This window comes from Octopus sinensis, linkage group LG9 (assembly GCF_006345805.1).
Source record: "Octopus sinensis linkage group LG9, ASM634580v1, whole genome shotgun sequence".
In the NCBI taxonomy this organism is placed as follows: domain Eukaryota; kingdom Metazoa; phylum Mollusca; class Cephalopoda; order Octopoda; family Octopodidae; genus Octopus; species Octopus sinensis.
In genome coordinates, this window is record NC_043005.1 from 27,821,955 (window position 1) to 27,833,944 (window position 11,990).

General features: G+C 35.6%; 1 protein-coding gene across 1 annotated transcript in view; it reads right to left on the minus strand.

Moving 5' to 3' along the window:
• Window positions 1-11,990, minus strand: part of LOC115215605 — a 52,678-nt gene that overhangs the window by 26,422 nt on the left and 14,266 nt on the right. The window contains exons 5-10 of the mRNA XM_029784828.2: window positions 11,842-11,973; window positions 9,320-9,453; window positions 7,480-7,603; window positions 6,069-6,214; window positions 3,214-3,379; window positions 1,222-1,329 (exon numbers count right to left, since the gene is read on the minus strand). Of these exons, the coding sequence (XP_029640688.1) occupies window positions 1,222-1,329; window positions 3,214-3,379; window positions 6,069-6,214; window positions 7,480-7,603; window positions 9,320-9,453; window positions 11,842-11,973 (810 nt within the window). The remainder of the gene's footprint in view (window positions 1-1,221; window positions 1,330-3,213; window positions 3,380-6,068; window positions 6,215-7,479; window positions 7,604-9,319; window positions 9,454-11,841; window positions 11,974-11,990) is intronic.

Below are 11,990 nucleotides of genomic sequence, written 5' to 3' on the forward strand. Positions count from 1 at the left end.
TAATAATATAGCATGGCTACCGACAGATTTTTCTGCAAAATATGGATAGTTTATCCTGTTCATGCTATAAAAAGAGACGATGAGCGATGGCTAGAAGTATATTGAGTTCTTCATAACCAGCTGATCTAGCAAGCAGGGCCACATATCAGTGAGGGGGGCCGGTGTGCATTGATGCCGTCGAGAGGTAGGCCCCAAAATAGCGCGCATTCTCTCCTGATGACCCCATACACTTGCTAGCTTCCGATATACGGAGCTTTTAACTGGTAGCACTTGCATGTGTAAGTTGTTTGCAAGACATTTATTAGCATTATCCTACATTTGAGAATAAAATTGTTTCCTTATCTTTCAGTATGTCTCAATGCTTCTAAATCAAACTTTGTTTGTTTACTTTCATCATAATATATATATATAAGACTGAATGAGATAACAAATCCAAGGTTGTGAGGAGTTTTCAGGACATTTATAATGAAATAGTCTTACAGCTGTTTCTGAGATATAATGGATATCCCTTCATCAGAGATGGTGTGAGAAAATATTTGAGTTTGAATTATTGTGGAAAAGGAGGAGATAGGGAATATAAAGGGAAATAAGAGAATGAAAATAGAAATAAGATATAGAAGGATATTGTAGATGCAGTTCTATTATTTGAGGAAAATGGTGTATAGAAGTGGTAAAAAAATTTCCTGTACATGGTATGTAAGTTCCAATAGCAGTTCATGCTTAGTCATTTCAAAAAATGGAACCGAGGAATCAATGTTGCTCATTTGAAAGGGTTTTGTGGTGTGAATGAAAACTTGAGAATGTATTGGTGGTATTTGTGGATATATATATATATATATATATATATATATATATATATAATATATATATATATATACATTATAGGCAGCCATGTGCAATGTTTTACCAAAAAGGAAAACTATAATTCTCACTAAATATGACTAGGGTGTTGGAACACCTATATTGCTAGAAAAGAGCTAAAAACTCTAATACTGTAGTTAAAGCACATAATTGAATACATATGAACTGACAGGGACTGTAATCGCCCGAAAGCACTGATATATATTGGAATTGCAAATTATAGACTCATAACACACACATTACACCCAAGTATGCACATTATTTAAGCTTATCACTTACATTATGCTCACACATTACACACACACATGCATTCACATAAAGACATGGAATAAAAGGACCAAGAACATTTGCATCACTTACTGGCCAGACTTCAGGAATGTACTCAGGGTATCTAGTGGTAAGAGAACTCAGAACCATATAAGCTTTGTCGGTCATTTCTTCATCCCAGATTTTGCTGTCAATGATTTTCTGAAATATGAGAAGAAAAAAAATATACATATGCTCATGTACTAGATATACATTAAATATTTCAGAATATATATAACGAGAGGGTGCCATAAAAAAATTCCACATGGTGAATTGTAGTGAAAAATATACAAACAAGGAAAATGCACAGTAATTTTATGTTGGATAAAATATACATATACGGGGTGTCCCAAAATTAAGGCAACTTACTTTTTTCAGTTTTGCCAAAGCAAAATGTTAAATTTCAGGTCCAAGCATTGCAACGCAATGGTAAAGGAAACATAATTATGACACTAACACATTTATTTGAGATGACCACCACCCCTGTTTCGAATCACAGCTTTAAATCTATGCGCAAATGTTTGACATGTGGCATGCAAAATCTTGCAGAATCAAAGTCCATTCCTGGCACAGTTTTACCTTCAGAGCATTGAGCAAAGCATGAGGAATGCTTAAGACCCTCATCTCCAAAATGGACCAAATAGAAAAATCCAAAAGGTTGAGATTGGGGTTTCTTGGGGTCCATATATCCTTGCCTATGAACGTTGGAATGTTTTTCTGAATCCAGTGTTGTCTCCTTGGAGCTGTGGGATGGTACTGAGTCTTGCTGGAGGCTCCAAGGTGGGTCTTGAGAGTGCTCATTCACCCATAAAAGCATTTCAGCATCCAAAATGTCACTAATATATTGCTGAGCATTAATTTTAAGACCCGAGGGCACAAAAAATGAGAGGAGACCTTCCAGTAGCTGTCACAGCCACTCAAAATAACTGACAGTGGATTTCAATGTTGATTTATGAGTCTACCCTCAATGAAGCCAGATACACTCCAAAGTCAGTTATTCTGGTGGTTTTCTGTCTGTTTGATGTCAAATTCTTTTCCATCAGTGAACACCAGGCTGGGCAGCAATCTGACACTGGATAAGATGACTTCTTTCCAGTTTCATGACCTTATAAACTTGCATGAACTCATGACAGTGGATTGTCTTGTAGGGATGTGTCCTGAGATCCTCCTTCAGCACTCAATACATCAATGTTCAGCTCATTTTTGCTGTGGTACCCACTTTTCTGATGGAACAATGAGGATTTCACCATATCTTTCCTCTGGAACTTTTGATAAGCTGAGAGGTCCGTACACTTCTTTTCCTTTCACGTCTAAGTCCATCAGTGGTGGAACCAGTCTCTTGAAATTTCTTGGCAATTTTCCAGACAATTGTTCAGTTAATTTTAAGCTTTTTTGAGATAGCTGTATTACTTTCACTGCCTTTGTGGAGGATTATGATTGTATTTTGGTCTATAGCCATTATCTAATTCATAAATCTGAATTTATTTAGTCTAAAACAAAAAGAAGATGCACTAAGTTTTTATAATGATGTATAATTTTCGTATCTTATCTCATTTATTGATAGTTTTTAAAGCCTGAAACTTTGGTTGACTTAATTTCAGGACACCCTGTATTTTTATGAAATAAAATATTTACATAGTTGACCAGTTTCACTTGTGCTAATCATGACTATGTAGTTGGTGATACCATCATCATCACTGACATCAACACTGACATCATCTCCACCATCATCGTCGTCGTCATCGTCGTCATCATCATCATCACCATCACCACCACCATCATTATCCTCCTCCTCCTCCTCATCATCATCATCATTGTCGTCGTCATCATCGTCATCATCACCATTAACATCATCAGCACTGTCATCATTACCGTTACCCACACTATTATTATCAGTGTTGCATCCTCATCCTCCCTTCCTCTTCATTATCATCATCAACGTCGTCATCATCATCTTCATACTCCTCATTTCCACATCATAAACATACTAAAAATCCAGATAATAGATTATATCATTGATTAAGATCCTTATCTTAATTATCTCACCTTCAGTCTAGAAACCAGGTCAGAGCAACGTTTGGTATTTCGGTATTGTTTCTCAAGAACTTCTGGCAGGACAACAAGGGAAATGGCCTTTTCTTCCATAGCCAAGAAGAGAATCTCATTAGCTTCACAAGATTCAGCGATAGACAGGAAAGAATACAAAGTGGTCCTGAAGAAGAAAAAAGACAAAAATTAACATCATCGTCATCGTCATCATCATCATCATCATCATCACCATCACCATCACCGTCATCATCATCACCATCATCAACATCCCCATCATCGTCATCACCATCATTGTCATCATCATCATTATCATCATCCTCCTCCTTATCACCATCATCACCATCACCATCATCACCATCGTCATCACCATCACCGTCGTCATCATCATCATCATCATCATCATCATCATCATCATCATCATCATCACCCTCGTTGTTGTCGTTGTCATCATCATCACCATTGCCGTCGTCATCATTATCATTATCAACATCATCATCATCATTATCATCATGAACATTATTTAATGTCCATGTTGCATGTTGGCATTGGTTGGGTAGTTTGACAGGATCCAACAAGGCCAATGGCTGCATCACACTCCAGTGTCTGCTTTGACATGGTGGTTTTTACAGCTGGACACCCTTTCTAATGCCAACCACTTTACAGTATGTACTAAGTGCATTTTTCATGCCAAGCGAGGTTGCCATGCAGCTTGCAAGACTATGAACTCCAAGTGGAGAACTTAAGCTAAGAAATAGTGCATAGAGAGGGGTAAACTATGAGAGAAAAGGGGCTGGTGCAGAACAGGTTTCTTGCTGATGAGGAGCAATATGGCTTCTTTTATTTTCTTTTATTTGTTTCAGTCAATTGACTGTGGCCATCAACCCCAGGACTTATTCTTTGTAAGCCTAATACTTATTCTATGAGTCTCTTTGCCGATCTGCCAAGTTATGGGGACGTAAACACACCAGCATCAGTTGTCAAGTGATGGTTGGGATGACAAACACAGACACACAAACACAAACACACACATATTTACATACATATATATATATACATATATATATATACGATGGGCGTCTTTCAGTTTCCGTCCACCAAATCCACTCACAAGGCTTTGGTCGGCCCAAGGCTATAGTAGAAGACACTTGCCCAAGGAGCCATGCAGTGGGATTGAACCCGGAACCATGTGGTTGGTAAGCAAGTTGGTAAGCGCCTCACATTTTAGAAGAAAGTTGGGAATGGGCAAGCTGGAAAGTGATGAAATGTCAGGGAGGATCTTCAAGGTATGAGGTAGGTAGGAAATAAGTGAAGGGTATCAGGAGTGAGTGATGGGGTGGCAGGAAGAGGACATCTGATAGTGCAAGGCAACAGAATATAAATAACAATACAACAAACAGGAGACAGAAATGAAATGAAATTATTTCACCACCATTCGTGAACCATACTAAATGTATACACATCATTTAAAGGTATGATGCTGATGAATCATCTGAGATAAAACTTCTTCATAGACATGCTGTGTTAAAAATACAATATATATTGCAGCAAGAGGAACATTGCCATTGCAGTGATTCACAAGAATGACAAATTCATTTTGCCTTTCTAGAGGCTTTTTGATGCCATGCACCCAATTGTCACTGGCTTAAATGAGATTCATACCTCTATATATAAGAAACATTGAATAAAATATTCACTGATATTGTAGAAGTTTGCTGGGCTGTATAAAAACTCAGTACATGCAACTGAAACAGTATTAAATTTAAACTATTACACTGAGTTTTTACATTATTTCAAGTTAAAATTTGAAAAATTAACATTTGTCATATTTTACCTTTACCCTTTTTTAATTTTATTTCATTTTAAGCTGTACATGAAAGTTTCCTAATTTTTCTAAATTCAGTATGATATTTATACTGGTTACAATACATACACACACACACACACACACACACACACACACATAGCAATAATAAATCTCTGAGCGAGATGTAAACAGTAGCAGCAGCTGACCCATATGGGATGATGCTACTGTTGTTTAGAGCTCCATGAAGACATCTCCAGTTGGCTAACGACACAGACAGTGTGTTGTTAGCCAGCTGGAGGAGATATCTTCCTGGGGCTATAAACTACAGTAGCATCGTCCCGTATGGGTCAGCCACATTTAGGTGGCAAATATACTTCACAATGTCATGCTGCTACTGTTTACATCTCACTCAGAGATTTATTATTGCTATATATGTTTGTGTGTGTGTGTGTGTGTATGTATACACTATCACCAATTGTAACCAGTGGTTATTAATTAATGTCAATTGTAACAAGAGCATGTTGTAATTATGTCAAGTGTAACCAATTCCAATTAAATTGGCATTAATTATAATCAGTGTCAATTGTAACCACCATCAATTGTAACTATTATCAATTGCATTTGTAACCTGTATCAATTATAACCAGTGTCAGCTATAACTAATAGCAATTGTAACCAGTGCTAATCATAACTATTGTTACTTTTAGCCAATGTCAGTTGTAGCTACTGTCAATTTCAGTCCCTGTTAATTGGCATGAGTGTCAATTATAGCCAGCATCAATTGTAAATACTGTCAATAGTAACCAATGTCAATTATAACTGTTGTCAATTACAGTCAAAATCAGTTGTAACTAGTGTAAATTGTACCCAATATTAATTGTAATTAATATCAACTGCATTTGGTGTTGTCTCTAACCAGTGTCAATTGTAACCAGTGTCAATTATAACTGCTGTTGTTAGTAACAAAGGTCAATTACAACTGTTATCAATTTCAGTTGGTGTCAGTTGTAGCCAGTGCTAATTTTACTGAGTGTGAAGACGTTCTTACCAGTTCTTGGGTTGTAGTTTGACTAAAGTATAAAGTTTCATCAAGGAAATCTTATCAGCAACTCTGAGAAGATGTAACAGATCGAGTGATTTTTTTCCATGATCACTTGTCAGGTTTTGGGTGAAAGACAACAGAAGGTCAAATACCTGGTTGACAAGAAGACATATTGGAAAGAAACATGTTTAGAAACAGCCAGCATAATTTTGCATGTGTGTGTGTGTGTGTGTGTCTGAGTGCATACATATAGACATGAACACATACACATACAAACACAACCACACAAACAAATATATAAAATATATACACATACATACATAATAGACACATACAGGCACACACATGCACACACACACACACGCATGTGCACACACATATTTGGGCACGCATGCACACACACACACACTCACACACACACAGACACACACACACACACACACACGCACACACATGTGAGCACACAAATAATTAAGGGTTGTGAACAATATTTATTATTTGAGAGTCATTAATATTGCATCAATTTAGGTCATTAATGTTGCATCAATTAAGGAATAATTACTGTTGCATTTTATCAAGGGTCATTGATGTGTTAATTGAAGCTCCCTAATATTGTCTATTCAGGCATTTATTTCTGCTAGAACTCTCCATTCTCTGGGGAGACCATGTCAATGAGACAGAAATATACTGATCACGTGGAGGTACACCAAAGTAATAATGGCAAAGAAAATGTAATTCCATTCAAAAAGAATGCCAAGTGTTTGCAGGTCAGTCCCTCTGCAGAGCTTACAATATACTTGGCATGACAAGAGCCATGAGAGAAGGCCATCAGGTTGACTATGAAGTCAACAGGTATTGCATCAAGATGGCTTTGGATAAGGAGGTGCAATCCCTGAATGGCCCAGTGCTATGAAGAGTGGTGCTACTAGGGGTGGTGCTAACTGCACACAAATTGGGATTTGATCAACTCTGGCAGGGTCAACTGGATAAGGGTGTCTGATGTTAAAACCCCTGAAGCAGCTAATGATCCTAGGAAACATCAATGATGATGCGTCCAGGTAGATCACGGATGTTGGTTGGAAAATCTTTGTTCTTTGTTAATTAAAGGTCAATATTGTTGTGTTAAGAATCATTAGCATTAATTTTGTATGGATTAAGGGCCATTAACATTACATGAATTGAATTATGTCATTAACATTCAATTACTGTTGTGTTAATTAAGACTCATTAATGTTGTATAAATAAAGTTTTGGTAAACATCATATGAATTAAGTGGAGTGACTTATTGTGGTATTAATTAAGAATCATTAATGTTATGTAAATTAAGAATTGTTACTCATTGTATGAACTGAGTCACTAACATTGAATAAATCACTGGTGTTAATTAAAAGTGATTAGTTCTATGTTCATTACTTACTTTTTGAACAAATTTATCTCCTCCAATTTTATCGTCATCAACAGTAGGTACCAATTTAATTGGAATGGTAGCTTTGACTGGGGGTAGTTCTGTAGTCTCATTTCCTTGATAAGAGATGGTTTGACTGAAATTAAGCAAAAATCAAGAATTCCAGAAAATTATGTAAAAACATTAAGATACTCCACTGTTTGTAACTGTGGAACCAGAACAGAATTTTGTTAGAGATGACAATGGAGTGAAGAATATAATTGACTTAATTAATCACAGTACATGAAATACATCATTAATTTGGGTAGCATTTGAACTCTGAATGATTAGGTCTGTTGAGCCTACAAGCCCATTAGGCCTGAACTTGTCTTGATTTCTGAAGCGTTTCAGAAACAAAGATTCCTGCTTGAATGAGACAACATTCCATCACAAATCAGTTGTCTTTGATACTTATTTTCAGTTAACTATACACATTTGTAAAGGGAGGATACAGTTGGCTGAATATACCCAATACAAAAAATGGTATTTAATTTTATTCCTCTTGGAAGGATGAATAGCAAAGTCAACTCCAGAGTGATCTGAACCCAGAAGTTCAAGGGTTGGAACCAAATACTGCCTGTCATTATAGAAGAGTGGTTTTTAACTTTTTCCCACATTCCCTTCATGTTACCAGTTAACTAATAAATCTAATTAATTAAAATTAATATATTAAATATAGAAATGTCTGTGATATTATGAAGAAATACAATTTTCCACTCTGTATCATATTTATTTGTAGCTGCATTTTGAGATGAAATAAGCATTAGAGATGCTTGCCTCACACAGAAATTGAGAATCTACTCAGGGTTTCGCAAGTTCTTTGAAATCCATCATAATGTTGGAAACACATCTGTATCATCAGCTGGTATCTCAGGGTCACAAGCATTCTGCCCCTTATCTCTGTACATTTTACATGAATTGAACAACAAAGACAGAATGTCTTCACCTATGAAAGGATTCTACTTGTGGTTCTCATCAACCATTGCTACCTTGAGCTGGTTTCAGCTGCTCTGTCTGTCTGGAGTGTGTCATGCTAAACTCATACCAAACTGGATATCCGTTTACCCAATGTTGTATTGTGTTTTTGTAAAAGGCACTAAAATCCTTTCCAATCCATTCAACTTAACTGTCAGTAGATGTCACATATTGGCATCTGTTTACTGTACCTTATTTTTGATTAGATATAAATATTGTAAATAGACACCCTTAAGATGTTTATAATATCATTCTTTTCTACTCTAGGCGAAAGGCCCAAAATTTTGGGAGAGGGAGCCAATCGATTAGATCAACCCAAGTACACAATTGGTACTTAATTTATTGATTAACCCATTAAGTCCCACTGTCCTATAAATAGGACACAAAATGAGAACATCAAATAAGCTATATCATATTGTCTCAGTGTCCTATTTATAGGACACCGAGTATCTCCATTTCTACTTGAAGTAAATGAGTTTTAATAATTATTTTAAAAATTTTAATCTATTTTCAATCATCTGTAAAAGTTTAAAAGTAATATTCAGAAATTTAAGTACTCTGGGACTTAATGGGTTAAGTCAATTACATCGACTCCAGTGCATAACTGATACTTATTTAATCAATCCTAAAAGCATGAAAGGCAAAGCTGACCTTGGCAGAATTTGTACTTAGAATATAAAGACAGACGAAATACCACTAAGCATTTTTCCCAGTGCTAACGTTTCTGCCAGCTCACTGCCTTTATAATATTATAGTCTGATAAACTTTATAATATCATGATAATCTGATAAACTTGATAATTTGAATTAATTAGAACACAACAATATTGTTATCTTACTTCACTTGAGTGATAAACTCAGTCTTATCCATCTTGCTAATTCTCAGCTGAACAGTTTGTACCGTGTATAAGTTATATACTTTGCCATCCATCACTTCAGCAGTTGATTTCACTTCATTGATGATGCTGTCAGTCTGTCCAACATAAAATAGCAGAAAAGATATGGTTAATATGAAGATTAAAGGAAATTTATAGGGCTTGAAAGGGGTTGAGAGGATAACGAAAAGGTTAGCCTTTTTGATTCCAATCAACAGGATGCTAATGTACAAACTCCTAATTTCAAAGTGATCTTAACTAAAACCTTCCGTCAACATTTCCTGTTAATTCTTGTTCTAAACATCATCTTCATAAAGATGAAGTTATTTTAATAAATTCTTTATTATTTCCAAAATTAACTGAAATAAAATTGTGTATTTTATTACAAAGAGGTTAAGTCAGAGTTGACTGAAAACTATATTGTAGACACAAATTTAAGGGTTATTTGAAAGAGAATAAAAATTGAGTACCAGGTGTAACTTGAAACCAGAACTCCTGGTTAATGCCTCAGGAAGTTAACTATCATGTTTCTGGTTCTTAAGTAAAAGAATAAAAAGTAAATGCCAAGTGGGATTTGAAACCATATCTCCAAGTTGATTTCTTGAAAATTAATTATCATGTTACATGTACTTGGGTAAACTAAATAAGATAAAATCATCAAGGTGTACATCTTCAATTCTCACCTGGTAGGAAATGAACAAACCTGTAGGGACCTCACTTGGCCCTGCCTGAGATTTGAAACCAAATCTACCCACTTGTTACTTGTCAAAACAAGCAAGGAAATCCTCTCCACACCAGATGATTGATGGGGAAACACTTGACCCCCTAGGACCTGTTTAAGGTTTGACCTACATTACTGACCATAGTCTATATAACAGAGAATTTCCTATCTCTTCCTCTTTGGTGTCAGCAAGACCAAGGAGCAACACCTGCTTTTGCGTCAGCCTTAACCAAGAGCAGCACTTCCTTTCCCAAGAAAGACAATGCCGCCTTTATCCTTTCTTCCCTTCTAGTCAGCACCATGCCTACCTTACTCTTTCCCTCTCTACTGTCAGACAACCTTTTTCTACACATCAGCTACTAACCAGTGAACCATCCTTCTCATCGTTATCAGTAGAATTGCTACTATCTCTTTAACAACCTTGTCGGGCAGACGAATAAATATATGTAAATAACATTTCTTCCTTCTTGGTGTTAATTCTTCGAAGTTTACTGGTTTCTCCGACATGAGAACCTTCAAGTGTTACATCTACATACAACACTTAGTAGTGGGCTACATCATATCAAATTGATATGGCATCTCACTTCAGCCCACTACAAACTTCTCTTTCATGTGTGCGTTAACTATTATAGTTGAGGGACTTGAATAGTTTGTATGCTGTCACCAGTATAAACCTGTGTCTGTGACCTATACACCTGACTCAGTCCACTTAGCTGTAGATAAGTATCACAAAGTAGAAACAACTTATTTACGGCGAGTGATGTTTGTATTGTTTCTTCAATCTGTTCTTCTCAGTTCACTTTCTTTAGTGGTTTTAGAAAAATCACTCATTTTAGTTCACCTTAATGTTAAATACAAACTAGTTCTAAGTATTAGCTGCATTAAGTATCTGTTCTGTGTGTAATATTAAACTGGGTATCTACACAAAACCTTGCCTGTTCTGTGTAAAATCTGTACAACGTTGTATTGTGTTTTTCTAAAAAAAAAAAATGAATTCTTTTCATCTCACTCAACCTGTCAATAGGTCCTACACAGCTGCCCCCATTTACTGTTAGACACCTGTTTGTAATTAGCACAACTACATAAGTGGTAGCTCTTTGCAACTATAAAATGAGCAATTGCAAACTCATTAATTAGTAATTTGGGGTTCCTTAATTGATAATTTCCTAATTTCAGGTTTATTCATTTGTGAAACCTAACGCTTCTTTTTTCCGAGCTTGAAAGAAATTTCTTTCACGCCTGTTTGGCCAGTGGTGGATCAGACAAGTGAGAATCCTTAGATCAGTTTCAAATCTCAGCTCGGAAAAAAGAAGTGTTAGTTTTTACAAATTAATAATCTTGGACACAATAATTTATAATTTTGAGTTCATTAATTAATAAATTTGGTTTCATTAAATAGACATTTTGGGTTCATTAAGCTTATTATTTTGTGTTCATTAATTAGTAATTTTAGGTACATTAATTTATAATCTTGGATTCACTAATTAGTAATATTGAATTCATTAATTAATAAATTTGGTTTCAATAATTAATAATTTTGGATTCATTAATGTATCATCTTGGGCTCATTAATTGGTAATCATGGGTTCATTAACTTATAAAATCTTGGATCCCTTGCTTAGTATTATTTTAAGGGGTCATCAGTTTATCATTTTGAGCTAAATAACTCATCAACTTGAAATTTCAAACTTAGATTTTTTTCATTTGGTCATTTTGTTGTATCATTCTTCAAAAATTCCAAAGACTTTGTAGTTTTCTTACTTACATTGGTTGGATATTGTCTACAAGTTTCTCGGACTGGAGCAATGTGAATTTTCTTGATTGGTTTCAAAAATTGCTCAGAAGTGGCATTTGACTTGAGAATGGTTCTGAGGTCACAATAACCATAGTGTGTTGGCTGTCGAAAGAAAAACA